Here is a 27,977-nt window from a genome sequence, read left to right as displayed (position 1 = left end):
AAGTAACTCACAATTGCCTGTCCTTCAGTCACACTCTGAATCACCCAAACTGTAAGTAACACCTAATAGAGGTTATTTTTTTAGGTGGTTAGATTGCGTAAATGTAAATGTTGTGTCGTTAAGTCCTCCACCGCCAGACGTAGTATTCAGTAAAAAGGTGGCTTGTCACGTCAACAAAACATGGCCAATTCGTTACTGACTATTGTATGTAGGGTGTTGATTTTAAGCTTTCGTGACTGCAGGAATCCATACTCTTTGGTTCTTTCGGTAAAGTCACGTAGGTATAAAATAAAATAAATCACGACGTTTTGGGCACAACACAAGCGTCCGTCATGAGGTGGGAAAGCATGGTCTGCTGCTGAGGCAGACTTTTAAAAGGTTTGAAATGGGTGTAGCCCAAGGGTCATAAAGAAGTGGCCGGGGCTAGTGATGTTAATGTGAGAAATTAGCATGTAACTGTAAGATAGAAGAGCGGCCTCCTGGACGAGGGCACGGAAGTGGCTATGTTAATGTGAGAGATTAGCATGAAATAATAGCTGACACAGGCAGGTAGGATGGAAACATCACAGTCAGTTAAGACTTTACCTGGTTAATAACGTCCTTCCAATGATTGCTCAGTTTGTATCCATCTTCTTGGTTGAAGTTGTGTCCATGTTTATATATCTGGATGACTTCATGAACAAATCTCTGAAGGTAGCCGGTAGGTTTGCAGAGTACCTCCGTCTTGGAAAAATAAATTTCGTGTGAGCCCACAGCGTTTAAACAATGATCAGCAACGGCAGAGGTATTGGTCCTACCGTGTTTCAGATCTGCCTTGTGTTCACGAACGCGGTCCGAAACGTCGTTTCGTTCCCCCAATGTAACTTCTGCCACAACCACAAGTCAGTTTGTAGACACCAGGGTATTGCATGTCAGGAATCACATCCTTTACAGATGGGATTAAATCAAGGATTTTGTGTACTGTGTTGAAACGAACCTGGATCCTGTGTTTGTTTAAGATTTTGGAAATCTTTTTGATAACGCCTGCTATGTATGGCCAAGTGATAGTTTTGGTTGGATCCTCAGAAGGTTGTCTCCCCATGGCCGGGGAGGCAGTCTTGCGGATTGTACGGTCCGAGTATCCGTTCATCCTGAGGACTTGGTGTACGTGCTCCAACTCACTAGCTAGGCGGTGCTGGTCGGAGATGCAACGGGCCCTATGGTGTCGTGTTTTGATGAGGGAATTCTTCTGGGCTGGATGGTGGTGGGAGTCAGGCTTTAGATAGGCATTCGTGTGGGTGGATTTCCTATATAACGAATGTCCCAACGAGCCATCAGGTCTCTTCTCGATCAAAACATCCAGGAATGGTAGCTTGCCATCCTTTTCCACTTCCATGGTGAATTTGATAGACGGGTGTATGGAATTGATGTGGTTGAGAAATTGGTTCAGTGCTGGCAGGCCATGTGGCCAGATGACGAACTTGTCATCTACGTATCTCTTCCACAAGGAAGGACGTAAGGTGTGTGTCTGGATGGCATCTGTCTCAAATTTCTCCATGAAAACATTCGCTACCACTGGCGATAAGGGAGAACCCATTGGGGTACCCTCATTTTTTTGTAGAATGTACCATTCCAGGCGAAGTATGTGTTGGTAAGACAGTGCCTTACCAAAGTTAGTACAACTGGATTCAGTCCTTGTTGGACCAAGTCTTCAATGATTGCAATTGTGTCAAGTACAGGTACATTGGTGAACAGAGAGACTACATCGAAACTGAAAAGCAAATCATCCGGAGACAGTGAGATGTCCTTGATTGGAGAAACCAAGTGAGCTGAGTTAAGTACAGCTGAGGTGGACTTGCCCGTGAAAGGAAGCAGGGTCTCAGACAGAAATCGGGCTAGTTTGTAGGTGGGTGAGTTAATGGTGGATTTGTTAGGACGGAGCGGGGTACCTACTTTGTCGATTTTTGGAAGGCCATAAAATCTGGGTGGTCTAGCAGCCGAAGGGTTTAGGGAGCTCTGCTTGGTCTGATTGATTAGAGAAGTCTATTTAGTGATGATATTGTTGGTTTTAGTGGCTAGGAAGTTGGTGGGATCTCTGTTGTTTTTGGTATAGCTGCCATCATTAAGAAGGTCCTGAATTTTGTTGTTGTAAGTGGTTTTATCTATGATGACAGTGGCATTGCCCTTGTCGGCTGAGAGGATGACAATGTCATCTCTGTTTTTTTATTTAGAGAGTTCAAAACGCTCGTCCTTGCTGATGTTACTAATGGGGTTCTCAGCGTTTTTGAGGATAGCAGCAATTTCAGATCTAGCAACGTCTGCCGAGATGTGTCCCATGTCTTTGAGGGCTACGTCGACCTGGGCGATTATATCATCCCCTGGGATATGTTTAGGGGTGACTGCGAAATTCAACCCTTTAGCTAGTACCGATTTTAGGCTGTCGGAAATTGGGATGTTACTCTGATTGATGACAATCTTGTTAACATCTAACTTTTGAACGTGTTGGTCTGGCTTCTTTTTTGACAGGCGGTTGAATTTAGCGATCAAGTTAACTTTACATTTGGTTGACATTGAAGTAGCAGAAGAGACTGTCATGTTATCTACATGGTCCCATGTAGATACCATGGAGGGTGTGTAGGTATATATAACTGACTCTATTGTGTGTAGGGTGTTCTCAGGTTTTTTCGGTAAAGTCACGTAGGTAAAAACATTAAAATTAATGAAAGTAAAATAAAACAAAACAAAATAAAATTCACGACGTTTCGGAGGCAACACAAGTCTCCGTCATCAGGTGGGACCGTCACAGCCGAATTAGCTGCATCAAGTGAAGCAATGATTCAAGATGTAATCCCTTATAAGCAAGTTGAAGGGAGGTGGAGAGGGGGGGGGGGAGAGCTTATCAGGCTGTGGTAGCCAATGAATGGAAACGTATCGGGAGGGAGGAGGAGCGGTGATCAAAGACTGCACGCAGTGCTCAACACAATGAATGGAGACGTGTCGGGACGGAGGGCGAGCGGCGATCAAAGACTGCACGCAGTGCTCAACACAATGAATGGAGACGCGCCGGGACGGAGGGCGAGCGGTGATCAAAGACATCACGTAGTGCTCAACACAATGAATGGAAACGTGGCGAGCGGTGATCAAAGAACAATGAAGAGATTACTGTTAAACACTGTGGATGTTAACACTCGGTGAAGTAAATTAAAATAGTGCCTGTCAGATAAGATGGTCCAAAAAGTGTAATTAAGTCTTTTTTGCGTGGTTAATAACATCTTTCCAGTGATTACTGAGTTTGTACCCATCATCACGGTTGAAATTATGTCTGTGTTTGTATATTTGTATGGCTTCGTGTACAAACCTTTGATGGTAGCCCGGAGGTTTGCAGAGAACCTTGGTCTCGGAAAAGACAATTTCATGAGAGCCCGCCGAGTTGTAGCAATGATCGGCAACGGCCGAAGAATCAGTTCTGCCGTGTTTCAGATCTGACTTGTGCTCGCGGACACGATCAGCAACATGACGTTTTGTTTCTCCAATGTAGCAATCACCACAAATGCAACTCAATTTGTAGACTCCAGGATACTGTAAGTCAGGAACGACATCCTTCACAGATGGAATCAGATCACGGATTTTATGCACTGTACTGAATCGGACTTGGATCTTATGTTTGTTTAGAATTTTGGAGATCTTTTTGGTCACGCCTGCTATGTATGGTAACGTGATAGTTTTGGTCAGAGTTTCATGTGGTTGTTTCTGTGTGGTGGGAGAGACAGCTTGGCGGATAGTGCGGTCAGAGTATCCGTTCATCCTGAGGGCCCGATGTACATGTCTTAATTCATCAGTCAGGTGGTGTTGGTCAGAAATGCCATGGGCTCTGTGGTATAGCGTTTTGATGAGAGAATTCTTTTGAGATGGGTGGTGGTGGGAATCCGGTTTCAAGTAGGAATTTGTGTGGGTGGCTTTCCTGTAGACAGAATGTCCCAAGGATCCGTCAAGCCTCCTCTTAAACAGAATATCCAAGAATGGTAGTTTACCGTCTTTCTCCACTTCCATGGTGAATCTGATAGATGGGTGTCTAGAATTGATGTGGTCCAAGAAGTGGTTCAATGCTGGGAGGCCATGTGGCCAGATGACGAAAGTGTCATCCACATATCTCTTCCACAGGGAAGGACGCAGGGTGGATGTCTGGATGGCGTCTGATTCAAACTTTTCCATGAACATGTTGGCTATAACTGGTGACAAGGGGGAGCCCATAGGGGTACCCTCATTCTGTTTGTAGAAGGTGCCATTCCAGGTAAAATAGGTGTTGGTGAGGCAATGCCTAACCAGCGCAGGTACATCAGAATTCAATCCATGTTGGACTAAGTCCTCAATTATTGTTAGGGTGTCCGGTACTGGGACTTTGGTAAACAAAGATACTACATCAAAGCTGACGAGGATGTCATCAGGAGATAGTACCATGTCCTTAACCATAGAGACTAATTGGGTTGAGTTGAGTACTGCCGAAGAGGTCTTGCCTGTGAAGGGGAGCAGAGTATCTGATAGAAAACGGGCTAGTTTGTACGTCGGAGAGTTTATCGTCGACACGATGGGTCGTAGCGGGGTGCCTTCTTTATGGATTTTGGGAAGACCATGATCTGATTCCATCTGTGAAGGATGTCGTTCCTGACTTACAGTATCCTGGAGTCTACAAATTGAGTTGCATTTGTGGTGATTGCTACATTGGAGAAACAAAACGTCATGTTGCTGATCGTGTCCGCGAGCACAAGTCAGATCTGAAACACGGCAGAACTGATTCTTCGGCCGTTGCCGATCATTGCTACAACTCGGCGGGCTCTCATGAAATTGTCTTTTCCGAGACCAAGGTTCTCTGCAAACCTCCGGGCTACCATCAAAGGTTTGTACACGAAGCCATACAAATATACAAACACAGACATAATTTCAACCGTGATGATGGGTACAAACTCAGTAATCACTGGAAAGATGTTATTAACCACGCAAAAAAGACTTAATTACACTTTTTGGACCATCTTATCTGACAGGCACTATTTTAATTTACTTCACCGAGTGTTAACATCCACAGTGTTTAACAGTAATCTCTTCATTGTTCTTTGATCACCGCTCGCCACGTTTCCATTCATTGTGTTGAGCACTACGTGATGTCTTTGATCACCGCTCGCCCTCCGTCCCGGCGCGTCTCCATTCATTGTGTTGAGCACTGCGTGCAGTCTTTGATCGCCGCTCGCCCTCCGTCCCGACACGTCTCCATTCATTGTGTTGAGCACTGCGTGCAGTCTTTGATCACCGCTCCTCCTCCCTCCCGATACGTTTCCATTCATTGGCTACCACAGCCTGATAAGCTCTCCCCCCCCTCTCCACCTCCCTTCAACTTGCTTATAAGGGATTACATCTTGAATCATTGCTTCACTTGATGCAGCTAATTCGGCTGTGACGGTCCCACCTGATGACGGAGACTTGTGTTGCCTCCGAAACGTCGTGAATTTTATTTTGTTTTGTTTTATTTTACTTTCATTAATTTTAATGTTTTTACCTACGTGACTTTACCGAAAAAACCTGAGAATATGAATCATTGCAGTCACGAAAGCTTCAAATCTAGAATGTGTAGGGTGTGTAGTGATACTACTGACTCTATTGTGTGTCGGGTGTGTAGTAGATACTACTGACTCTATTGTATGTAGGGTGTGTAGTAGATACTACTGACTCTATTGTGTGTAGGGTGTGTAGTGATACTACTGACTCTATTGTGTGTAGGGTGTGTAGTGATACTACTGACTATTGTGTGTAGGGTGTGTAGTGATACTACTGACTCTATTGTGTGTAGGGTGTGTAGTGATACTACTGACTATTGTGTGTAGGGTGTGTAGTGATACTACTGACTATTGTGTGTAGGGTGTGTAGTGATACTACTGACTCTATTGTGTGTAGGGTGTGTAGTGATACTACTGACTCTATTGTATGTAGGGTGTGTAGTAGATACTACTGACTATTGTATGTAGGGTGTGTAGTAGATACTACTGACTCTATTGTGTGTAGGGTGTGTAGTGATACTACTGACTCTATTGTATGTAGGGTGTGTAGTGATACTACTGACTCTATTGTATGTAGGGTGTGTAGTGATACTACTGACTCTATTGTATGTAGGGTGTGTAGTATAGATACTACTGACTCTATTGTATGTGTAACGTAGTAACTCGGCGGGAGACGACTTCACGGGTAACACACTCTTTATTTTACCAAACTCGTTCACAGGTGACTAACACCTACTTTGTATCTCGGGTGACAAACACCCACTTAGTATCTCGGGTGACAAACACCCACTTAGTATCTCGGGTGACAAACACCCACTTAGCTACTCGGCGACTAACGCCCACTGAGCTACTCGGATGACCAACACCCACTTAGCTACTCGGCGACTAACGCCACTGAGCTACTCGGGTGACCAACACCCACTTAGCTACTCGGCGACTAACGCCACTGAGCTACTCGGGACACTCCCTGCCCGGGGTATCCGTCTTGACTGTGGGTCCCCAGCCCGACCCACGTGGGCGTCGGACCCCGGGTCCCACAGCCTCGCCTCCGAGCCACACAGGGCCCCGGTCCCCACAAGGACGGCGGGACTAGGGGTCTCGGGGCACTAGGTCTTCAGCTCCGTCTTCGGGTCTTCAACTGGGTAACTCTCCCCGAGTGCTCTCGCGCGTCCCCCTTTATACCCCACCTGCGGACGTCGCTGCAAGCACCCATCTTATTCGACCAATCACTCGGCGCTGGCTACGATCCTGTTTTCCCACATCTCATCGTGCCTCACCACCCACGCCGCGCCGCCCCGTCATCTGTCACTCCCGGCGCGCGCGTCCACACCACGCCCACAACGCGTGCCCAACCCCGCACCCCGCGCCGCCCCGTGATCCATCACTGTCACAGTCGGCGCACGTCAACACCACCACTACATCACCCCCTACCACATAGCTCGCAGCCGACCCGGCTGCTATAAAAATATACAAACCGCCCTGTGTGCCCCGTAACACAACACAACAACAAGAACAACAACTAACGTAACAACACAACACGACGCGAACACTACCATCCGCAACCATCAACCAATGCCACCGCGACAATAGAACAATATATACAAACCGGCGAGTGACAATAGCAATGTGTATGCAGAAAGGAAAATAAATGGAAAATTTTTTTTTTTCTTTCGACTCGTGCAGTGTCCCATTCTTTCCGAGCGTCCCTACAACGGGACATTACCCCGGCAGAGGGGAACACCGGGCGAGCTCGGTGTTGAGAAAAAACGTCTTCATGAAAATTGTTGTGCCCTAGCCCGAGTCCGCCTTGCCGGTCCGTCGTACGGCACCAGACGCGGTTGAACGTCCGGTGGTGCCGGCGGTTCAGGAAGACATCGGCCAGGCATCGAGGACCCGTGCGTGCCGCGGGGTTCAGGCTCCCGACGGTCAGCAGCCGTCAAGCCCGAGGCACCTGGGGGTGGGTCAGGTGGAGACACGTGAGGATCAGCCTGCGACACCTCCCTCCCCGAGTCGACGGTCACATCACACGCCCGGTCGTTACGGCACAGAACGGGGTCACACGGTGCCGCATAGGGCTTCAGTCGGGAGGGGTGCACGTACCAACGGCGTTTTTCCCATTTAATCTGTATACTCTGGGGTCGTGCAACCCGCACAATTTCCACCGGTCCCCTCCAAGGTCTCAACAACTTGGGGGACGTAGCCAACGGTGCATGTGGACAATGCAGCCAGGCCTTATCGCCTGGTTTCCAATCATGCGTATGCACCCTCCGCCCATGCAATCTCTCGTTCGCAATTTGCCGCGACCGCGAATTCAACCTCGCTGCCTCCCGCGCTTCAGTCAATTTGGCGATATTAAATTTGATGTGGTCTGCCAATTTAGATTTTGCACGTGGCTGGGAAATCCCCAGTTGGACGTCCATGGCCGGATCGGCCTCCTGCCCATACATAAGAAAAAATGGGGAAAACCCCGTCGCCGCATGAGGGGCCATTCGATAGGCCGCGAGTACCCCCGGCACCTGTAAGTCCCAATCAACCTGATCGTCGCAGACCTGTTGGCACAACATAGACGTAATCGTCCTGTTCAGACGCTCAACCATCCCGTCAGTCTGCGGGTGGTAGGGGGAAGTATGCACTTTCTTTGTACCCAACAGGTCGCACACCTCGCGCAACAAAACGCTCGAAAAATTCTTTCCTTGATCAGTCAGCAAGCGTTCGGGGGCGCCCTTGTCCAAAACATAACCCTGGACAAAGGCGTCCGCCACCCCTGCAGCCGACTGGTTGGCGAGCGGCCATGCCATAGGCCATCGGGTGAAGTATTCCACGCCAACCAGCAGGAACCTATTTCCCCTTGGTGTAGCAGGAAAGGGCCCCAAGATGTCCAACGCAACCAATTCGTTTATACGCGAGACTTGAATGGATTGCAGCGGTGGATTAGCTGCCAATGGTGGCGGTTTCCTTTTGGCGCACCCTACGCATCCCTTAAGAATATTCGCCACGTCGTTACCCATCCCCGGCCAATAATAGTCTCGCTGGATTAGGGCGAGCGTTTTGTGAAAACCCAGATGCATGAGCCGTTCATGAGCTGCCAGAACGACCCTACCCCGCATAGCAACAGGCACAATGAGCACGTGACGCCGGGACATGTTGTCCCACTTCATCAAAAGGCCCTGTCTGCACACCCAGGAACCGACCCGCGCATCCCCTACCTCGGGAGCGCCAACTTTCCGACGTAGCGTAAGTAGGGAGCTGTCGGACATTTGGAGACGGCCCCACTCAATGAGGGGCAACGACAACAGCGAATCCCTCCCCGTGGGGGCGTCGACTCCCGGGGTGTCAGTGGCGGCGAGCGCAACTCCCGGGGTGCCGGCGACCGGGGGTTTGCACCGCGCCGATCCCGACAAACATGTGCAGTCCGTGCACGGTGGCAACCGCGACAAGGCGTCCGCATTTGAGTGTCGCAATCCCTTGCGGTAAATCGTCGTGAATTGGTAGTCCTGAAGGACCTCCAACCATCGGGACAATTGGCCCGATGGCTGTGCCACGCGCATAGCGTATTGTAGAGCCGCATGGTCCGTACGGACCGTAAAATGACGGCCGTAAAGATACGGCCTGAATTGCTGTGTAAAAACCACAATCGCTAACAATTCACGACGAGTTACGCAATAGCGTTGTTCGGCGGGGGAAAGAACTCTACTACCGTAGGCGACCACCCGTTCAACCCCCCCGACCACCTGTGAGAGCACCCCCCCGATACCCGTGTTGCTGGCATCTGTGTCAAGCAAAAACGGTTGTGTGAAATCGGGGTAACACAAGGGGGGAGCCTGCACCAAGGCGTCACGAAGGGAGCAGAACGCAGCCTCCTCTTCCGCCCCCCAGTGAAACCGCACGCCCTTAGCCGTCAAAGCGTGCAGGGGCCTGGCTATGGTGGCAAATTGCTTGACAAAACGACGGTAATAGGAGGCGAAACCAATGAAACTGCGAACCTCCGTGACCGAGGTTGGCGTTGGCCATGAGCTGACGCAATGCGTCTTAGCAGGGTCCGTCGAGATCCCTGAACGACTCACGATATGGCCCAAATACCTGACCGATTCCCGAAGCAGAAAACATTTAGCCGGTTTAAATTTAAGCTTAGCGGAACGCATCCTGAGGAACACCGCTCTCAGTCGCTGGAGGTGCTCCTCAAAAGTCCGACTAAAGACGATGATATCGTCGAGATAAATCAAACAGGTATCCCATTGGAGGCCCGACAAAACCAATTCCATGAGTCTCTGGAACGTGGCGGGAGCGGAATGTAAGCCCATGGGCAAACGGTTGAATTCAAATAGGCCACCAGGTGTCCGGAAAGCGGTTTTAGGTTTAGACTCGTTATCGAGTGGCAATTGCCAAAATCCGGAAAGCAGATCGAGTGTGGAAAAAAACTGTGCTCCCGCCAAGGCATCCAGCGACTCATCCATCCTGGGGAGCAGATACGCATCCGCCATCGAGATTTTGTTTAAGCGGCGGAAATCGACACAAAACCGCAAGGACCCGTCCTGTTTTTTTACTAGGACAATAGGAGCACCCCACGGACTAGAAGAGGGCGAAATGATATCGGCCGCCAACATATCATTAACCGCCGATTGCACATGCTCCTTCTCGGCTGGGCTGAGCCGGAAGGGATTCTGACGAATAGGGGCCGCGTCCCCTGTAGCTATGTGGTGGCGCAACAGGTCAGTGCAGCCGATATTGTACTTATGTTCGCTGAACACGTCAGCAAACTCGAGTAGCAAACCCCTCAATGCTCCCAATTGCACCTTGGACAAGTTAGCAGAACCGGCACACAACGAGTCCAACCACTCAGTCCCCTCATCACTTGGAGGACGCGACTTGACAGTGAAATCTGCTTGAGCCACGAGCCGTTCCTCAACGGGTAGCGGCGCGGCGTGAGCCAGCACCGTTCCCTGCGCAATTACGGCCGGCCGCGACCCCGTATTCAGGACCATTACGAACGGCTCACTGTCCCCTCTCACCATGGTTTGAGCAACCGCTAAGTCGAGGCCCCTTCTGGCCCTGTTAGACGGCCCCAACAGCACCCCCTGTGCCTCCGCACCCACCTCGAGTGGCTTCCTCAACCGAAGGGGTACTAACATTTGCGATCCCGGGGGCACCCGTACAGTGTGAGTTGCCAGCGCCTGCACCGTCGCACAAACCGTGCGCATTTTGGTAGGGCTCGTCAAGAACGCAACGCGCCGACCTGACGGAAGCTCAATGCAGGCCTGATCTATAAGAATTTTGATGGGCATTTTGGCCAAAAAGTCCGTACCTAGCAAACAGGGAACGGCCAGCGATGATGATACAAAAATAGGGCCCGCCAATTTGATGTCACCAATGCAAATAGTCGCCCGAATCTGGCCGATGATCCCCAGGGAACCCCCATTCGCCGCATAAAATGGCACGTCTACTGGCAGAAGGGGTCTACTTTGGACGGGAAGAATGTTATAAATAAGGTCCGAGATGATGGTGGCCGACGCACCCGTGTCCACAAGCACCCGGACCTCAACCCCGTCAATAAACCCCGTTACCACGGACGACCCGGCCGACGCAGCCACGATCCTGTGGGCCAATTCGGACCACTCGACTGCTTGCGGGCCGTGTACGGAACCCCCTCGCCGAAGTGAACCCCCGGCACCCAGCCGCGAACCCCCCACCGCCAAGCGGCGACCCGAATGTGCCGTGTTTGTGGACCGAACGTGTGAGGTGCCGCGACTTGCCGGGTTTTGTTGGGATGACTTGTGGGCCTGGTCGTCGTCCCGACGTGGTCCTGTTGCGCGCTGACGCGGGGCCCGGCACCCGGCTGCGACGTGACCCCGAAGGCCGCAGTTGTAGCAGACGACGGACGTCGTAGGTTTCGGTTGCTCCAGCTTGCGGGGTGAACGTGTGGGCGAACAACCTCCCGTTCTCCACTCCCCCGGACGCGATGCAGCGAAGGCCTGCTCCTGATCCGCAGCTGGCTGAGGTTCGGCGATCGTGGCGGCCAGTGCCGCGTTCCCCGCCCATTTGCAGACGACCCCCGGCTTGCATTTGAGGACCTCGTACGCGTGAATGCTCGTGGCGATCGCCAGGGAGCAGATATCCATCTCGTCCGCCACATTGATGGGGACCCCCAACTCGTGGGCCAACGCCAGCAGCTGCTCCGTCACCATGGCGTCCTTCCCCTCCTTATCCATGCGGGGAAAAGCTGCGTCCGCCAAGGCGAGCAGTGCCGTGCGATAGGCGAGCGTCGTTTCTCCAGCCACCTTCCGCCGATCGTAGAACTGGTGGCGACACGTGGAGGGCGGTCCGAACACCTTCGCCATCAGGTGTAGTGCGTCCTGGAGCGTAGAGCGGGACGACCTTGCAGCAGATGTGAAGGCTGCAAGCGCGTCGTCGTCAAGCATCGCTGGCAACGCACGCAGGGCAGTGGTGTCGGACCACCCCGACATCTCCTGATGAGCGAGGAACCTTCGTTGGAAGGCTCCCCAGTCGCCCCCATCCGCCTTGAACGCCGACAGCGCGGGCAATCTTTGCTGGAGGACCCGATCGTCGTCGACGTCGGAGAGATTTTCCCGCGCTCCGCTGTAGTTGTGTAAAATGTCGGCTCGGTTGTCAGGCGCAAAATGGAGAGCTCCGGCGCGCGCTGATGACGTGGGCTGCGCTGAGCGGAGGTGTCCGGCCACGTGGCGTCCGTGTTTCCCGCCAATCGATGGCGGCCCCTCAAAAACGGCGGCAACTTCCAGACTTTTGGCGCGAAGCGCCTTTTGGCGGGATTCCTCCAACGTCGCTTCCTCCACCAACCCCGCAGCCGTTTTTCCGCTCGCCGGAACGGAGATGTCAGCCAAGACAGCGGCGGCGGCGAGTAGCAACTCCGCCAACCGGGAGTGCGCGTCTTGGAGGCTGGTGTCGGCGGCAAGCGGAGCGTCGGCCATCACCGCGAAGTGCTGCATCGGCGGCAACTCCTCGTCCTCTCCTCCCGAGGTTGGTGTCCCCGGTACGCCGTCGTCGTCCCGACCTCGCTCGTGGGTACGGGTAGTCTTCCTCGTGTCCATACTTCTTGAAGACAGGTTTACTTCTGACGCCAGTTGTAACGTAGTAACTCGGCGGGAGACGACTTCACGGGTAACACACTCTTTATTTTACCAAACTCGTTCACAGGTGACTAACACCTACTTTGTATCTCGGGTGACAAACACCCACTTAGTATCTCGGGTGACAAACACCCACTTAGTATCTCGGGTGACAAACACCCACTTAGCTACTCGGCGACTAACGCCCACTGAGCTACTCGGATGACCAACACCCACTTAGCTACTCGGCGACTAACGCCACTGAGCTACTCGGGTGACCAACACCCACTTAGCTACTCGGCGACTAACGCCACTGAGCTACTCGGGACACTCCCTGCCCGGGGTATCCGTCTTGACTGTGGGTCCCCAGCCCGACCCACGTGGGCGTCGGACCCCGGGTCCCACAGCCTCGCCTCCGAGCCACACAGGGCCCCGGTCCCCACAAGGACGGCGGGACTAGGGGTCTCGGGGCACTAGGTCTTCAGCTCCGTCTTCGGGTCTTCAACTGGGTAACTCTCCCCGAGTGCTCTCGCGCGTCCTCCTTTATACCCCACCTGCGGACGTCGCTGCAAGCACCCATCTTATTCGACCAATCACTCGGCGCTGGCTACGATCCTGTTTTCCCACATCTCATCGTGCCTCACCACCCACGCCGCGCCGCCCCGTCATCTGTCACTCCCGGCGCGCGCGTCCACACCACGCCCACAACGCGTGCCCAACCCCGCACCCCGCGCCGCCCCGTGATCCATCACTGTCACAGTCGGCGCACGTCAACACCACCACTACATATGTAAGGTGTGTAGTAGATACTACTGACTTTATAGTATGTAGGGTGTGTAGTATATACTACTGACTATTGTATGTAGGGTGTGTAGGCATATACACTACCACCTATTGGAGAGACAAAGACAAAGATCCCCCGTACTGCCTGTAACAGATTGTTGAGGCAAGTGCTCTTAGTCGCGAGCAGCAGCGCACTGTGGCAACACGAGGGGGTGGGTGGCCATCACCACACCCGGCCGCCTTTGTCTCCCCCAGTGGCGATGTTTACGACACCACACCACTACACCAGGGATTCATTTCAGGCTGAGCGACGCACACACGCACACACACACTGACACTGTGTGTGTACGAAGAGCGATGGGAATGGACTTTGCGCGTTCCACAGCTATTTTCAAATATCCATAATTCATTTCAGGCCCCTGGCCACAATGGGGATCACTTATAAGACGAATCCAAGCAAACAAAGACAAAGATCCCCCGTGTAGCCTGTAACAGACTGTTGGGGAAAGTGCTGTTTGCGAGCAGCACCTATGAAGGCCGGCAAGGCACACGAGGGGGTGGGTAGTCCAACACCACGCCCGACCGCCTTTGTCACCCCAGTGGCGATGCTTTCACGCACCGCACCAGGTACTCATTTGAGGCTGAGTCGACCCAGAGGAGGTTCAAATAATGGTCACTGGGTGTCGGTGGCCCTGAGCGGGAATTCGCAGAGCTGCGTCGCGTTGACCGCTTATACCACCACTCCTCCACCACCACCACTTGTCAGACGAATCCAAAGTAAACAACATGACCCTTGCTCGTATATCACGCCGGGGTTAATTACCAGCGTCGTGACCCCCGTGGTGGGGTCCCGTGGTGGGGGTCCGGTGGACACCCGACAATCGGGGGTCTGGGCTGTTGCGGCTTTCTCTGGCGTGCCGAGATAATTAGTGGCAGCAGTCTGGCGCGCGTCCATCACGGCTGCTCTAAGGGACCCCGCGTGAACTTTTAGACTCGAGTCAATTAGCAGTCTCTCTCTGTGTTTGTGTCTCTATATATACAAGCTGTGTGTGTAGATAAGTAACTCACTTTTGTCTATCAGTCCGTCGCACTCTGTATCACCCAAACGGTAAGTGACACCAAATAGAGGTAATTTTTTTGGAGGGGTTAGATTGAGTAAATGTAAATGTTGTGTCGTTAAATCATCCACCACCCGACGTAGCCAATCAGTAAAAAGGTGGCGTGTCACGTCAACAAAACGTGGCCAATTCGTTACTGAGTACAGCACCGACCGGTTGTGCGTTGGAGAGTCAAACCCACAACATTTTAATGGGTTTAACGACACACATTTATATACATACGAGATCTAACCACCCCCATAAAAAATAAATCTGTATTATGAATATTGCTCGCGAAATCCTACGACTTGCTGAACTGGTAAGTCACACACCGCATGGACTGTGGCTTACTAACCCCATGCAGCTGCTGATGCCGCTGCTATCATTTGTGGTAACCAGGGTGGCTTCAGAAATGATAACCTCATAGGTCAGTGGGACTTTGCCTGCTAAAAATAAAATCATGAAATTTTTGTTTAGTGATTTGCTCACAATTTCCTTCACTCTGCCCTCCTGTCGTGTGTTTAGTGTTGTGTTTGTTGTTGTAGTTTATTTGACCCGACTGGACATCTGTGGACAAAGAGCTTCATAGCTCATCAGATTCCTCCTGCAGTATAAATACAATATTCTGATTCTATCATTAATTGGATCATAAAGACGGCAGCTTGCATCGCTGCAATGCCATCGCACAGCAGTCGATGGCTCTCGTAGGGAGATAGAGAGAGATAGAGAGACATTGAGAGAGATGGAGAGAGATAGAAAGAGATATAAAGAGATAGTGAGATTGACCTTTCACTTTAAAACAACTATTATTGCCGCAGAGAGAGATAGAGAGAGGGATAGAGAGATATAGACTTTTAAACTACTTTTATTGCCGCCAGCAGCAACAGCACTGGAGGCGATTCCGATACGAAACATACAAAGTCACCAGCAAACAAATAACCGCTATAAATCCACGCGCTGTGGCACTAAATGCGCCGCGCTCAACAAAAAATGAAAGTCACGTGGTGGTGGTCATCGTGCCCGACACTGTGACGAGCGAGCGCTTCAGAAGGTGAACACGAGGGTGCCGTGCACGCTGGTACAGAGGGCTTTTCCGGCTCCCCAGTGTTCGAAGAAGACGTGCACATCACTGGTATGTGTGTGGTATGCATGCTCCAGCCGGAGCCGTGCCTTGAGCAGGCCCCTGAACACTGGAAGCACAGAGCAGCCGTCAGTGTCACCTTCCAGCATCTTTTTCCTCGTTCTGTACACCGCCATCTTCGCCTGAACACAGGCATGTTCCTGCAGCCTTCGGAGCATCAGTAGATTGCCGGAGTCGCTGTGGTCAGGGGGGTGCATGCAGGAGACGTACAACTCCGGGAAGGAGGAGGGGAGGGGGAGGACCGCCACCTTTCCCCGCTTCAGGCACAGCTCCTTCATGGTGCGGAGCGACGTCCCGCAGTAGCTTCTCCCCGGCGAGCATGGAGCAGAGTCCCGTGGTGCTGGCGATCTCAGCTGCGGTCTTCCACTTGCGCTGGTGGGCCTGCACGAGGTCGACGACTGTCCGCAGCCCTGCTGATGTGAGGCGTAGAGCCAGGGTCCTCTCTCCTCTGATCCCCTGGAAGAGGCCGTTGCAGAACAAGGGCTCGTTCAGGAACTGGGTGAGGTCGTAGGGCTCGTGCGTTCTGCTCCACTCGAAGCTCCGCCACGCATCCAAGAAGCTCTGGTGATAACCTGGCAGCCTCGTGTAGTCGACCAGGCTCAGGTCCATCAGGAAGAGCTCCTTTCTGTACCCCAGGCACCCCCTTGCATTCCTCAGCAGGACGAGGGCCGGCGACTTCCACGGTAGCTCCTCCCGGTCGTACAGCAGCCGTCTTACTGCCATGAGCCTGAAACTCATGACCCTGGCGGCAACGTCCACCAGACCCTTGCCGCCCTCACCCACCGGCAGGCAGAGAACGCCCGGCCAGTGTTTCCCATGCCAGACGAAGTGCGCGAGTGAGCGGTTGACTCTGGTGAGTAGCCAAGCAGGAGGCTGGAGGGCCTTGGTCTTGTGCCACAGCACGGATGCTGCCAGAGTGTTAGCGACAAGCACTTGACCCCTGAAGGACATCTGCAGAGCGAGGCGTGCCCATGTCAGTAATTTAGCCTCGATTGTGTTGGCCAGCTCGGTCCAGTTGTTCAGAGCGACGTGTGGTTTCCCCAGGTAAACGCCCAGGTACTTGAAGAGACAGAGAGAGATATAAAGAGAGATAGAGAGAGAGCGGTCGACTTGTGGGGCGGGGGAGAGGACGACTCAGAGAGAGATGGCGAGAGAGGACGACTAACACCACCACTACTAACCACCACTACTACCACCACCACCACTACCACCACCATTCCTACTACTACCACCACTACCACCTCCCCACCCTCTCCCCGCAGGGAGTGACTGGCGATGTCTCGTCTCTGGCTGCTATCGCTGCTGCTGCTGGGCTTGCAAGCACTGCCATCTGATGGTGCCAAGAAGCTGGACCATGCGAAGAGCCCGGGGAAGTGCTGCTGCACTTGCTCGGATGGTGAGGCGGGGAATTAGGACTGTATGATTGCGACGGTGGCGGTGGTGGTGGTGGTGATGGTAGTCGTGGTGGGTTGGTGGTAGTAGTGATGGTTGTAGTAGTGGTGGTGGAAGTGGTGGTAATGGTGGAAGTAGTAGTGGTGGTGGTGATGGTAGTAATGATAGTGGTGGGTTGGTGGTAGTAGTGGTGGTGGTAGTAGTGGTGGTAGTGGTGGTGGTAGTGGTGGTGGTAGTAGTGGTGATGGTAGTAGTGATAGTGGTGGGTTGGTGGTGGTAGTAGTGGTGATGGTGATGAGCATTGGGGAGCGGTGGTGTAGTGGTCAGCGCTCCGCTGCGCTATGAACCGTGGGACCCGGGTTCGATTCCCGCTCACGGGACAATGCCGGCGACCATTATCTGAACCCGTCCTGGGCCTTCCTTAGGTCGACTCTAACCTGGTGAATAACGTTCTTCCAATGGCTGCTCAGCTTATACCCATCTTCTCGGTTGAAGTTGTCTCTGTGTTTATATATCTGGATGGCTTCATGGATAAATCTTTGATGGTAGCCCGAAGGTTTGCAGAGTACCTTGGTCTCGGAAAAAATAATGTCGTGTGAGCCCACCGCGTTATAACAATGGTCAGCCACGACAGAGGTATTGGTTCTGCCGTGTTCAAATCTTCCTTGTGTTCGCGGACACGGTCCGAGACATGTCGTTTTGTTTCCCCAATGTAACTGTTACTGCAGACGCCACGATGCCCAAGTCTGCCTTCACAGCCAAGCTGTCGACGCCCAGACCGGCGTCGGGATCGCCCATAAAGTTCGACATGATACTCACCAACAGCGGGAATCACTACAATCCGAGCACGGGCAAGTTCACGTGCGTCTACCCGGGCACCTACTACTTCGTGATGCACGTGTGCGTGTTCTGGGAGAGCGTGTTCGCGAACCTGAAGAAAAACGGGGAGGTGGTGAACAGGTATCACAGCGCTTGGGTGCATGGCTGGCCTGGAGTGGCCGTGAGTGGTGGGTCCGTGCTAAGTCTCAAGGAAGGGGATCAGGTCTGGTTGGAGGTGACGGGTGCCTACAACGGTATCTTCGTGCGCAATGATATAGACAGCTCCTTTTCTGGCTTTCTCCTGTCGCCCGAGTGAATCAGACTTGAGAGCGCAACAAAGGGCATTTGCAGGTAGAATTATGATACTATAAATCTAAATGCATACTTTTCTGAAGGCGATCATCATTTATCAATCACTATTTGATTTTGGGATTTTAAAAAACCTTTATGAATGAACAATTAAATTTGAATGATTGAAAAAAGGCTTCACGCTTTTCTGGCATAAAATGAAGACACATTCTATAACAAGGCATAAAGTGTGCATTTTCTACACAGACTTGTGGTAAAACATTCAAACTTGCTTTAATACTGTACGCACTATCCTTGAAACTGATTGGACTACACCAGAGATAGCCTCCTCCGTGGCTTCGTTTCACCACCAGTGTTAGACCAGAGGCTGCCAAGAGGAGGACAGTACAAGGACAATGCAAACCCTACAATTATTAACAGCTCCGGTTAAGCAGTTATATCGATGGGGCTCTTTTTGCTGGTCTCATTTAATACCTTTCTACTGGTGTAATGATAAATCTTGACTTAAAGCTTTCGTGACTGCAGGGTTTAATATTCTTTGGGTCTTTTAGTAAAGTCACGTAGATAGGTAAAAAAATAAAATTACAAAAAACTAGGACGTTTCGATAGCAACACAAGCGATCGTCATCAAGTGGAGATGATGATCGTTTGTGTTGCGATTGAAACGTCGTAGTTTTTGTATATATTTTTTTACCTATCTACGTGACTTTACCGAAAGACCCAAAGAATATGGTGTAATGATGTTAAGACATCCTTGGATAGCGTCTTCGTAAGACATTGGGGTTACATGGATATCATAAACACCATAACCGCCACGAGGGGGCAGTACTGCATAAGGATAGCGAGGATGTGGCCTGCTAGATGGTAATTGGTTGGAAGGTTTGAAAGAGGGGGAAGCCGGGAATACAGGTAGTCCCCGAGTTACGTTGGTCCGACTTACGATATTTCGATTTTACGATGGCGATAGCGGTACGACAAAATTGCCATCAACAACCTAACATCGTTCAAGTATGCAGACAACGGACAAAATCTTGGTGAGTACAGTAATGATATGTTACGATACGTTCAATGCATGTATTATACGTAGCTTTAGCGATTTCATTTTAAGGTTACCACGATACGATACGTTCAATGCATGTTTAAAGTCTTTTTTTTTAGCAGATAGGATTGTTTCCTGAAAAAACTTTCTATTAATTTGCAGTTCATATAGGTAGGCTAAGAATTGACCTTGTTTTTTTACTTTACATTTTACTGTGCAATACAGTATTGTAATTAATACATACATACAGTATATAGTTTATACAGTACGGTACTGTAAATTGCTCTGTTTTGCCAAATTATCACCATTCTTTAAGACTCCTGGGTAGGCTAGGCCATCTTCGACTTACGATATTTTCGACTTAAGATGGGGTCGTCGTAACGCATCTCCATCGTAAGTAGAGGACTACCTGTATTTGAAAGAGGCAATAAGGGAGGATCCGTCAGGGACTGTTAGAAGGGCAGCAGAGAGATTGGTTAGAAGGAAAGCATGGGCTACGATTGGAGAGGGGAATAGGGAGGAGAAAAGGGAACAGGGAGGGGGGAACGAGGGGCGCTCGGGAGAGAGAAGAAAGGGAATGGAGTTGGCTGGTGGTAGCCACTGGACGTTGTTGTTAAGACAATAAACTTCATCCAAGATGTGACGCCTTTGGAGTCCTTCATTGCACTGGCAATAAGGGTACCAAAGAGGCATATTTATGTATTTTTTTTCTTGAAAATATTTTTCTGTAAAAGTGAGATTCAATAACTCCGCGCACACAGGAGCCACTACTCACCCCCATAACAAAGTTGACAACTCGCTGCCGTTAAGGTTTGTGAAGTGACGATTCTGTAATCTGTAAAGTGTATTCCTAAATGTGATTAAAGTGCACTCCTAAATTATTTTATTGTACTGGTGTTTTTGTTGTTGTTCTCTCGCTGAGATCGCAACCTCTGTCGTTCTTACCAAACGTCATCGTACAAAAAACACTCTTAAAGAAGAACCAACCTCGTGGTGTTTGTTTGCAACGTCGGAGTGCAGGCGTCTCTGGGTTTGTGTGCAATACAAAGTTACATCTGTCGCAGAAGCCAAAAGAGATGCTCGCATTGTGAACACCGATTCTCAATACACCAAAACCATGCCCATCGTGGGCGGTTCATCAGCATCACGATCCATGTACAGATAGCCCCGTAGTAGTTGGTATCCACTGCACATTTCGTCATGTGTTTCCACTTTCTTTTTTCTTGTAGTGCCAATATGCTCAAGTAGAGCCGCATCTTTCTGGTACCAACCTCTTATGAGGTTGTCGTCAAGCCATTCTGTTAGGTCTTAGGGGTCGTCCATAAATGACGTCACGCGATTTTGGACGATTTTTTACCCCCCCCCCCCTAGTCACACGGCGTCACAAAAAGTCAGACCCCCCTCAATATGACGTCACAAAGCTCTGCCCTCCCCCCCCCAAAAATAAAACATGCTTAAAATCGCTTTACACTATTGTCATTGTAGTGCGTATTTAATGTGGCGCTGCACTCTGATGTTGTAGGAGAAAACATTTATTAAAAAGGCGATTTAATTAAGCAGAACGTGTATTTATTTAAGGTTATGCATTTTGATGTGACGTCACATTTCTCAAACCCCCTCCCCCTCGTCACACATCGTCACAAATGTCTAACCCCCACCCCCTCCTAGGTGCGTGACGTCATTTATGGACGGCCACTTACTCTCTTTCCGATTCCTTACATTTTTCTTAACTACACACTTTTAATTTCCCCGTTGTGGTGGGGCGGGGGGCGAGAGGCCGCAAGCGTGCCCCGAGTGCGGCAAGGCCTTCTCCCTGCGCTCGGATTTAGAGCGAGACTAGTTTTTGAATTGTGTACCGTGCCTAAACTCTAGTTAATTCGTCAATTACTCCCTAAAATATATGGTATTTTATATTGCTCAACGAAGTGGCTTATCATCGTCATCACGTGTACATTATAGCAGAAGCCAAATAACTCGAAATGCGTGATGTTGAATATAAACTAAACTATTTTTATTTTACCAGGTAAGGCCCCACTGAGCTGCAATGTGGTAGCTCTTTTTCATAAGCAATGTGGCTATCGCAAATGTTAGCTCAACGAAGTGGCTTATCACATGGAAATGGATAGCAGCCAAATCACTCTGAACGCGTGACCTTGATTCTAAATGTGGAGGGGAAAAGCGGAGGACCCGAAGAAAAATCCACGCGACCACGAGGAGAGAGAGAAAGACGCAAACTCCAAATCTACAGCAGCAGGCATTCTCAGGGTCGGGATCCAACCCACGACCTCCTGCACACCAGGCGAGGTAGTTAACATCTCGCCACACTCGTCGACGCGTCAGCGCGACTGAACATCAACGTTTGACGGTGGTGAGCTGCACGCGGACAATAGACTTCCAATCGTCAAGCGTGGTGGTCATCGCTCGACTGGTAAGCTGCGCGTTACATTAGCTCCAATAATATATAGCTGTTGAATCGATATTACTTGAATGTTGATCGACTAACAGGAACTCGGTAATGTTAATTGACCGTCGATTGAGTTGTTGTTGGAAATGTAGATACGCACAACGAAGACTTTGACATTCAAGTTGATTTCAATAACAAAATACTGGTAACACTATGTAACACGATTTTTGTCCCTGGGTAGTAAGTGTTATTTACTAATTGATTATGCCTAAAAAGTAGGACCGTGATAGTTTGAAATGTACCTATTTTCAATGAGAAAACGTGGTGTGCATTTGTGTCTTTCGTTCACGCAAGCTTTAAGTCAAGATCTCTTTACTCTTCTGTAAATCTTGATTTGAAGATTGTAAATTTTCTTCAATGTTTTTTTCACCTTTCGCTTTTGCGTCTGAGGAGAGGAAATGTGGTGCACGTGCAGAAAAGTATTCATATGGTACGTAATGGGTTTCCAGGAACGGAACCCCAATGTATAACAATGCGCCTACAGGAAACGAGGGGTTCGACTTACGACGCCTCGACTTGCGGCCGTTGCCCAGGAACCAATTAGGTCGTAGGCGCGGGGGTCGCCTTTAGATTGCCGTTTTTGCGCGGAAATCTAATAATAAAATGGCGTTGCACCTCGTGCCGAGTTACTTTGTTATTACAAGTGTAGAGACACAGTTGGATGTCTTTGTGGGTCGCGCTAAGGGCACGTGACCGGAAGCCGGCCTCGATTGGACGAGCTAAAGTTTAGAGATGGGCGGGGCAGCTGATGTTGATGTAAACATTTATAAACAGCTTGCCCTCAGAGACGAACCTCCCTGTTCCTGATGACGACCGCTTGTGTTGTGATCGAAACATTGTGATATTTGTATTTTTGTATTCACTTAATTTTCATTTTTGTTATTTAATTATAAAATTTTCTATCTACGTGACTTTACCGAAAGAACCACAGAATATGAATTCCTGCAGTCACGAAAGTTGTAAGTCAAAACTGTAACAGACTATTGGGGCAAGTGCTCTTAGTCGCGAGCAGCAGCACACTGTGGAAACACGAGGGGGTGGGTGGCCAGCACCACGCCCGGCCGCCTTTGTCTCCCCCAGTGGCGTTGTTTACGACACCACGCCCGCCCTCTTACCCTGAGGCTGCACCCATCTCAGGCCTATATAAGACCTTGTTTCAGTACCTTTCTCTCTGTCACCTGAAGACGGTCGCTTGTGTTGCGATCGAAACGTCGTGGTCTATTCATTTTCTATCGACGTGACTTTACCGAAAGAACCAAAGGGTATGGATTCCTGCAGTCACGAAAGCTTCAAATGAAGATTACACCACACCCTTGCACTGGTAACTATTTTGAGGCTGAGCGACGCACACACACACTGGTGCTGTGTGTGCACGAGGAGCGATGGGGTTGGATTTTGCGCGTTCCACAGCTAATTCCAAATATCCATGATTAATTTCAGGCCTCTGACTACAATGGGGATCACTGATCAGACGATTTCAAGCAAACAAAGACAAAGATCCCCCGTATAGCCTGTAACAGACTGTTGGGACAAGTCCTGTTAGCGAGCAGCACCTATGAAGGCCGGCACGGCACACGAGGGAGTGGGTGGTCCAAGGTCACGCCCGGCCGCCTTTGTCTCCCCAGTGGCGATGCTTTTACGCACCGCACCAGGCTGAATCTACCTAGGGGAGGTTCAGATAATGGTCACTGGGTGTTGGTGACCGTGAGCGGGAATCGAACTCGGGTCGCCGGGTTCGCAGAGCGGCGTAGCGCTGACCGCTTGCACCACCGCTCCCCCACCACCACCACCACTTGTCAGACGAATTCGGGGCTAATCACCAGCGTCGTGACCCCCGTGGTGGGGTCCCGTGGTGGGGTCCCGTGGTGGAGACCCGTGGTGGGGGTCCCGTGGTGGGGTCCCGTGGTGGAGACCCGTGGTGGGGTCCCGTGGTGGGGGTCCCGTGGACACCCCACAACGGGGGTCTGGGCATTGCTGCTGCTTTAAGGGACCCCGCGTGAACGTTTTAGACTCGATTCATTTAGCAGTCTCTCTCTGTGTGGACGTCTCTATATAAACAGGCTGTGTGTATAGATAAGTAACTCACAATTGTCCGTCCGCCCGTCGCACTCTGTATCACCCAAACGGTAAGTGACACCTAATAGAGGTTATTTTTTTGGGGTTGGTTAGAACGCGTAAATGTAAATGTTGTGTCGTTAAATCCACCACCACCCGACGTAGCCAATCAGTAAAAAGGTGGCGTGTCACGTCAACAAAACGTGGCCAATTCATTACTGAGTACAGCACCGACCGGTTGTTGTGCGTTGGAGAGTCAAAACTACAACATTTTAACGGGTTTAACGACACACATTTATATACATACGAGATCTAACCACCCTCATAAAAAATAAATGTATTATGAATGATATTGCTCGCGAAATCCTACGACTTTCTGAACTCGTAAGTCAGTGGGGCTTTGCCTGCTAAAAATAAAAATCTTTGTATTTTAGTTTAGTGATCAGCTCGTAATTTCCAACACTCTGTCCTCCTGTCGTGTGTTTAGTGTTGTGTTTGTTGTTATAGCTTTTGTGACCCAACTGGACATCTGTGGACAAAGAGCTTTATAGTTCATCGGATTCCTCCTCCAGTATAAATACAATATTCTGATTCTGTCATGAATTGGATCATAAAGGCGGCAGCTTGCAACGCTGCAATTCCATCGCATAGCAGTCGATGGCTCTCGTAGGGAGATAGAGAGAGATAGAGAGATGGAGAACGATGGAGGGAGATGGAGAGAGATTGAGAGATATCAGTTCAGTTCATTTATTAGGTATAGCCCTGTGAGCCATTCTGCTCTTGACTCGTGTGCAACCGCAACAAACAAAAACATGAACAAGAACATCTGAAAGTGACTACACGCAACAGAAAAATCCAGGAAAAAACAGCAAAGTCTTCCAGAAAAAGCACCGTATATCAATGCTGTGTGAAAAAAATCCCAGTGGGATGCAAGTGAAACAATAACAACCATAAGACAAATTAGATTAAAGTTATCAGTCTAACTCTGTACTACAACAAACAAATATGGCTAAACCAAAACGTTTTCGAAATCACCAAAATAAAACCATAATAACAATGTAACAGTGATCATAGGAACTGCGATTCAAATCCAACAACAAACGATATACGTAACATGTACGACCAAACTTTGCAGCCATAGAAGGCAGCATGAGTCACTCCATAACAGCAGGAGTATCAGTAGGAGTATCAAAAATTTCCAATGCACCTTTAAAGATCAGCACACTATAATAATAAAAACTGAAGATCATACTTTGCAGCAGTCATCCGGAGCGATACATTTGATTTCAGGCCACTGAATAGCAGTGGCAGCTAGGGGTGTACAACTCCTCTAGAGCATCTTCTTGGTTCTTTCGGTAAAATCACGTAGAAGGGAAGTAATAAAATAATAAAAATAAAACATAATAAGGTGAAGAATGAAGAAGTTCTTCACCTGAGGACGGCTGCTTGCGTTGTGGCCGAAACGTCGTGAGAATTATTTTATTATGTTTTATTTTTATTATTTTATTACTTCTCTTCTACGTGACTTTACCGAAAGAACCAAGAAGATGAATCCCTGCAGTCCTCTAGAGCAGTTTTGAGTGAAAAGAGAGAGAGGGGTTGACTTGGGGGGGCGGGGGAGAGGACGACTACCACCATCACTACCACCACCACCACTACTACTGTCACCACCACCACTACCACCACCACTACCATCCCCACCATTACCACTACTGCCACTACTACCACCACTAACACCTCCCCACCCTCTCCCCGCAGGGATTGACTGGCGATGTCTCGCCTCTGGCTGCTGCCGCTGCTGCTGCTGAGCTCGCACGCAACGTCAGCTGCTGGTGCCCAGGAGGAGCCGGGCGTGGCGGAGTGCCCGGGCCAGCGCTGCGCCTGCGTTGGCGGTGGCACCGCGGGCATCCCCGGACTGCACGGGCAGCTCGGAGCCGCGGGCAGAGACGGCAGGGACGGCAGGGACGGTGAGGCGGGGAATAGGTGGCGGTGGTGGTGGTGGTAGTGGCGGTGGTGGTAGTGGTGGTGGTAGTGGTGGCAGTAGTGGTGGTTGCGTGTGAGTGGACCCGCGTACTCTGAGCCCTTTACTGTAATTATTTTTTTAACGCCAAGAAATGTGGGCCATTGATTGTGACCACTGAAGCAAAGCGACTCGATTAACATTAAAAAATAACGCAAATTTCATTTGCAGGGAGCGTCGGTCCACCCGGACCAAAGGGAGATGTCGGGAATTCCGCAGTCGACGGAGCGAAAGGAGAGCCCGGTGAGAGTGTGGATGACTTCGTCACAACGGGGTTACGGCAAGATCCGACACCCATGGTCCGTCCGGTGCTCACGCGAGCTTAGTTGGCTTTGGGTTGCCAAGCGAATATCCAGCAGTGTTGTTATGAGGTCGTACTCGTTACACCGCGCAGAGCTCTTGCCACGAGCGAACCGCGATACCGCGCTGCTGATCTCGCCAAAGGAGCGTTAACCATTTTCACCCGAACTCTGCTCGTCCAAGTAGCAGTGGTGGCTTTTGGCTCAGGCATGGAACAAAGATGGTCACCGCATTATGCACTTTCAGATGAGGTTCTGCGGCCATCTGGAACGCTCTTCTGATATTAGGAAGCCACCGGGGCCATGCTATTTTAAATGTACAATTATGATTTTTTCTTGAGAACTGCTTTTTGCGTTTAGTTAGTTGTCCTTCCCCTGCACCTACGATTGTCACGTTTGGCAACGTACGCTGCGAAAGAAGCTCAACAAACATATACGCATACATATGCCGAATTTCATATGTTCAGGTTTTCCGGGGAGGACTGGAATGCATGGCGAGTTAGGGCGTCCGGGACAGCCTGGCATTAAGGGCGACCCAGGCGACTGCGCCACGATGCCCAAGTCCGCCTTCACAGCCAAGCTGTCGGCGCCCAGACCGGCGTCGGGATCACCCATAAAGTTCGACGTGATACTCACCAACAGCGGGAACCACTACGATCCGAGCACGGGCAAGTTCACGTGCGTCCACCCAGGCGCCTACTACTTCGTGTTCCACGCGTGCGTGTACTCGGAGAGCGTGTTCACGCACCTGAAGAGAAACGGGGAGGTGGTGCACAAGTTCCACAGCGCTTGGGTGAGCAGCTGGCCTGGAGTGGCCCTGAGTGGTGGTGCCGTGCTGAGTCTCAAGGCGGGGGATCAGGTCTGGTTGGAGGTGACGGGTGCCCACAACGGTATCTTCTCGCGCAGTGATATAGACAGCTCCTTTTCTGGCTTTCTCCTGTCGCCCGAGTGAATCGGACTCGAGAGCACAACACGGGGCGTTTGCAGGTATAATTATGATACTATAAATCTAAATGCATACGTCTCTGAAGGCGATCATCATTTATTAATCACTATTTGATTTTGGGATGAAAAAAAACTCCCTTTATGAATAAACAATTATATTATTTAAAAAAGGATTCACGCTTTTCTGGCATAAATACAGGTGTTAAGATGTAAAAAAATAAGACACATTCTATAACAAGGCATAAAGTCTGCATTCACTACACAGACTTGTGGTAAAACATTCACACATGCTTTGATACTGTACGCTAGGCCTCAGTAAGGTAAGGTAATTTACCCTTTTTACCGGGGTAAGGTAAAGGGTAGGGTAAAGGTAGCTCGGAAGAATTACCCGGTAGGTTAAAGGTAGCGCGAAGTATTACCCGGTAAATACAGTACCTTGTTTCCGCTAAAAGCTCCATGGCGCAGTCCGTGGCTTCCATTTAATAAGGAATATTTAAAATAAATACATTTTAAACACTCTTTTATGAAATGTACGAGTAATGGCAGAACTCCACGACTCCAGGAAGTGGCCCCGAAGCTTGCTATAGCATAAGGGGCCGTGGCCAATTACAGCCAACGTCAGTTTACCGTGAACAATTAGACCCAAGCCAAAACATAACATATAAAAAAGAATGTTTAAAAATATATATTTTAAATTTTTATGATGGAATATAGTATTGTCATCAGTATGACATAAGTATACCACGTTTGCAGTCGACACCACATTGGGAAGTGGGTTAAAATTGAGTAACAATATTTGAGTATACAACAACAACAACAAGCGTGTAAAATTGGAATCATCGAGAATATTCCATTTGAATATTATTTTTGAACCATAACAAAGTGGACACATCGCTTGCCATTAAGTTGTGTGAAGTGACAATTCTGTAATCTGTAAAGTGTATTCCTAAATGTGATTAAAGTGCACTCCTAAACTCTTTTATTGTTTTAGTTTTTTCAGTTTCATT

General features: G+C 50.0%; 1 protein-coding gene across 1 annotated transcript; it reads left to right on the top strand.

The window, feature by feature from the left end:
- Positions 1 to 27,967, top strand: LOC144949897 (complement C1q tumor necrosis factor-related protein 5-like). Its single transcript, XM_078879881.1, has 5 exons — positions 1 to 16; positions 23,747 to 23,777; positions 25,465 to 25,673; positions 25,898 to 25,969; positions 26,493 to 27,967. Exons 3-5 carry the CDS (start codon positions 25,478 to 25,480, stop codon positions 26,975 to 26,977), a joined length of 753 nt encoding a protein of 250 aa, XP_078736007.1. The 5' UTR covers positions 1 to 16; positions 23,747 to 23,777; positions 25,465 to 25,477; the 3' UTR covers positions 26,978 to 27,967.
- Positions 27,968 to 27,977: the final 10 nt, after the last annotated feature.

This window comes from Lampetra fluviatilis, chromosome 55, assembly GCF_964198595.1.
Source record: "Lampetra fluviatilis chromosome 55, kcLamFluv1.1, whole genome shotgun sequence".
NCBI classification, from domain to species: Eukaryota; Metazoa; Chordata; class Hyperoartia; order Petromyzontiformes; family Petromyzontidae; genus Lampetra; species Lampetra fluviatilis.
Note: the sequence above shows the minus strand (reverse complement) of the source record. Positions and strands in the feature narration are given on the sequence as shown.

Excerpts from the sequence above, each read along its gene's own strand:
- LOC144949897 (XM_078879881.1), top strand. The coding sequence starts at position 25,478 with ATGTCTCGCCTCTGGCTGCTGCCGCTGCTGCTGCTGAGCTCGCACGCA. Across the intron at positions 25,674-25,897 it reads CGGCAGGGACGGCAGGGACG|GGAGCGTCGGTCCACCCGGA; the intron begins GTGAGGCGGGGA and ends TTTCATTTGCAG. Across the intron at positions 25,970-26,492 it reads CGGAGCGAAAGGAGAGCCCG|GTTTTCCGGGGAGGACTGGA; the intron begins GTGAGAGTGTGG and ends TCATATGTTCAG.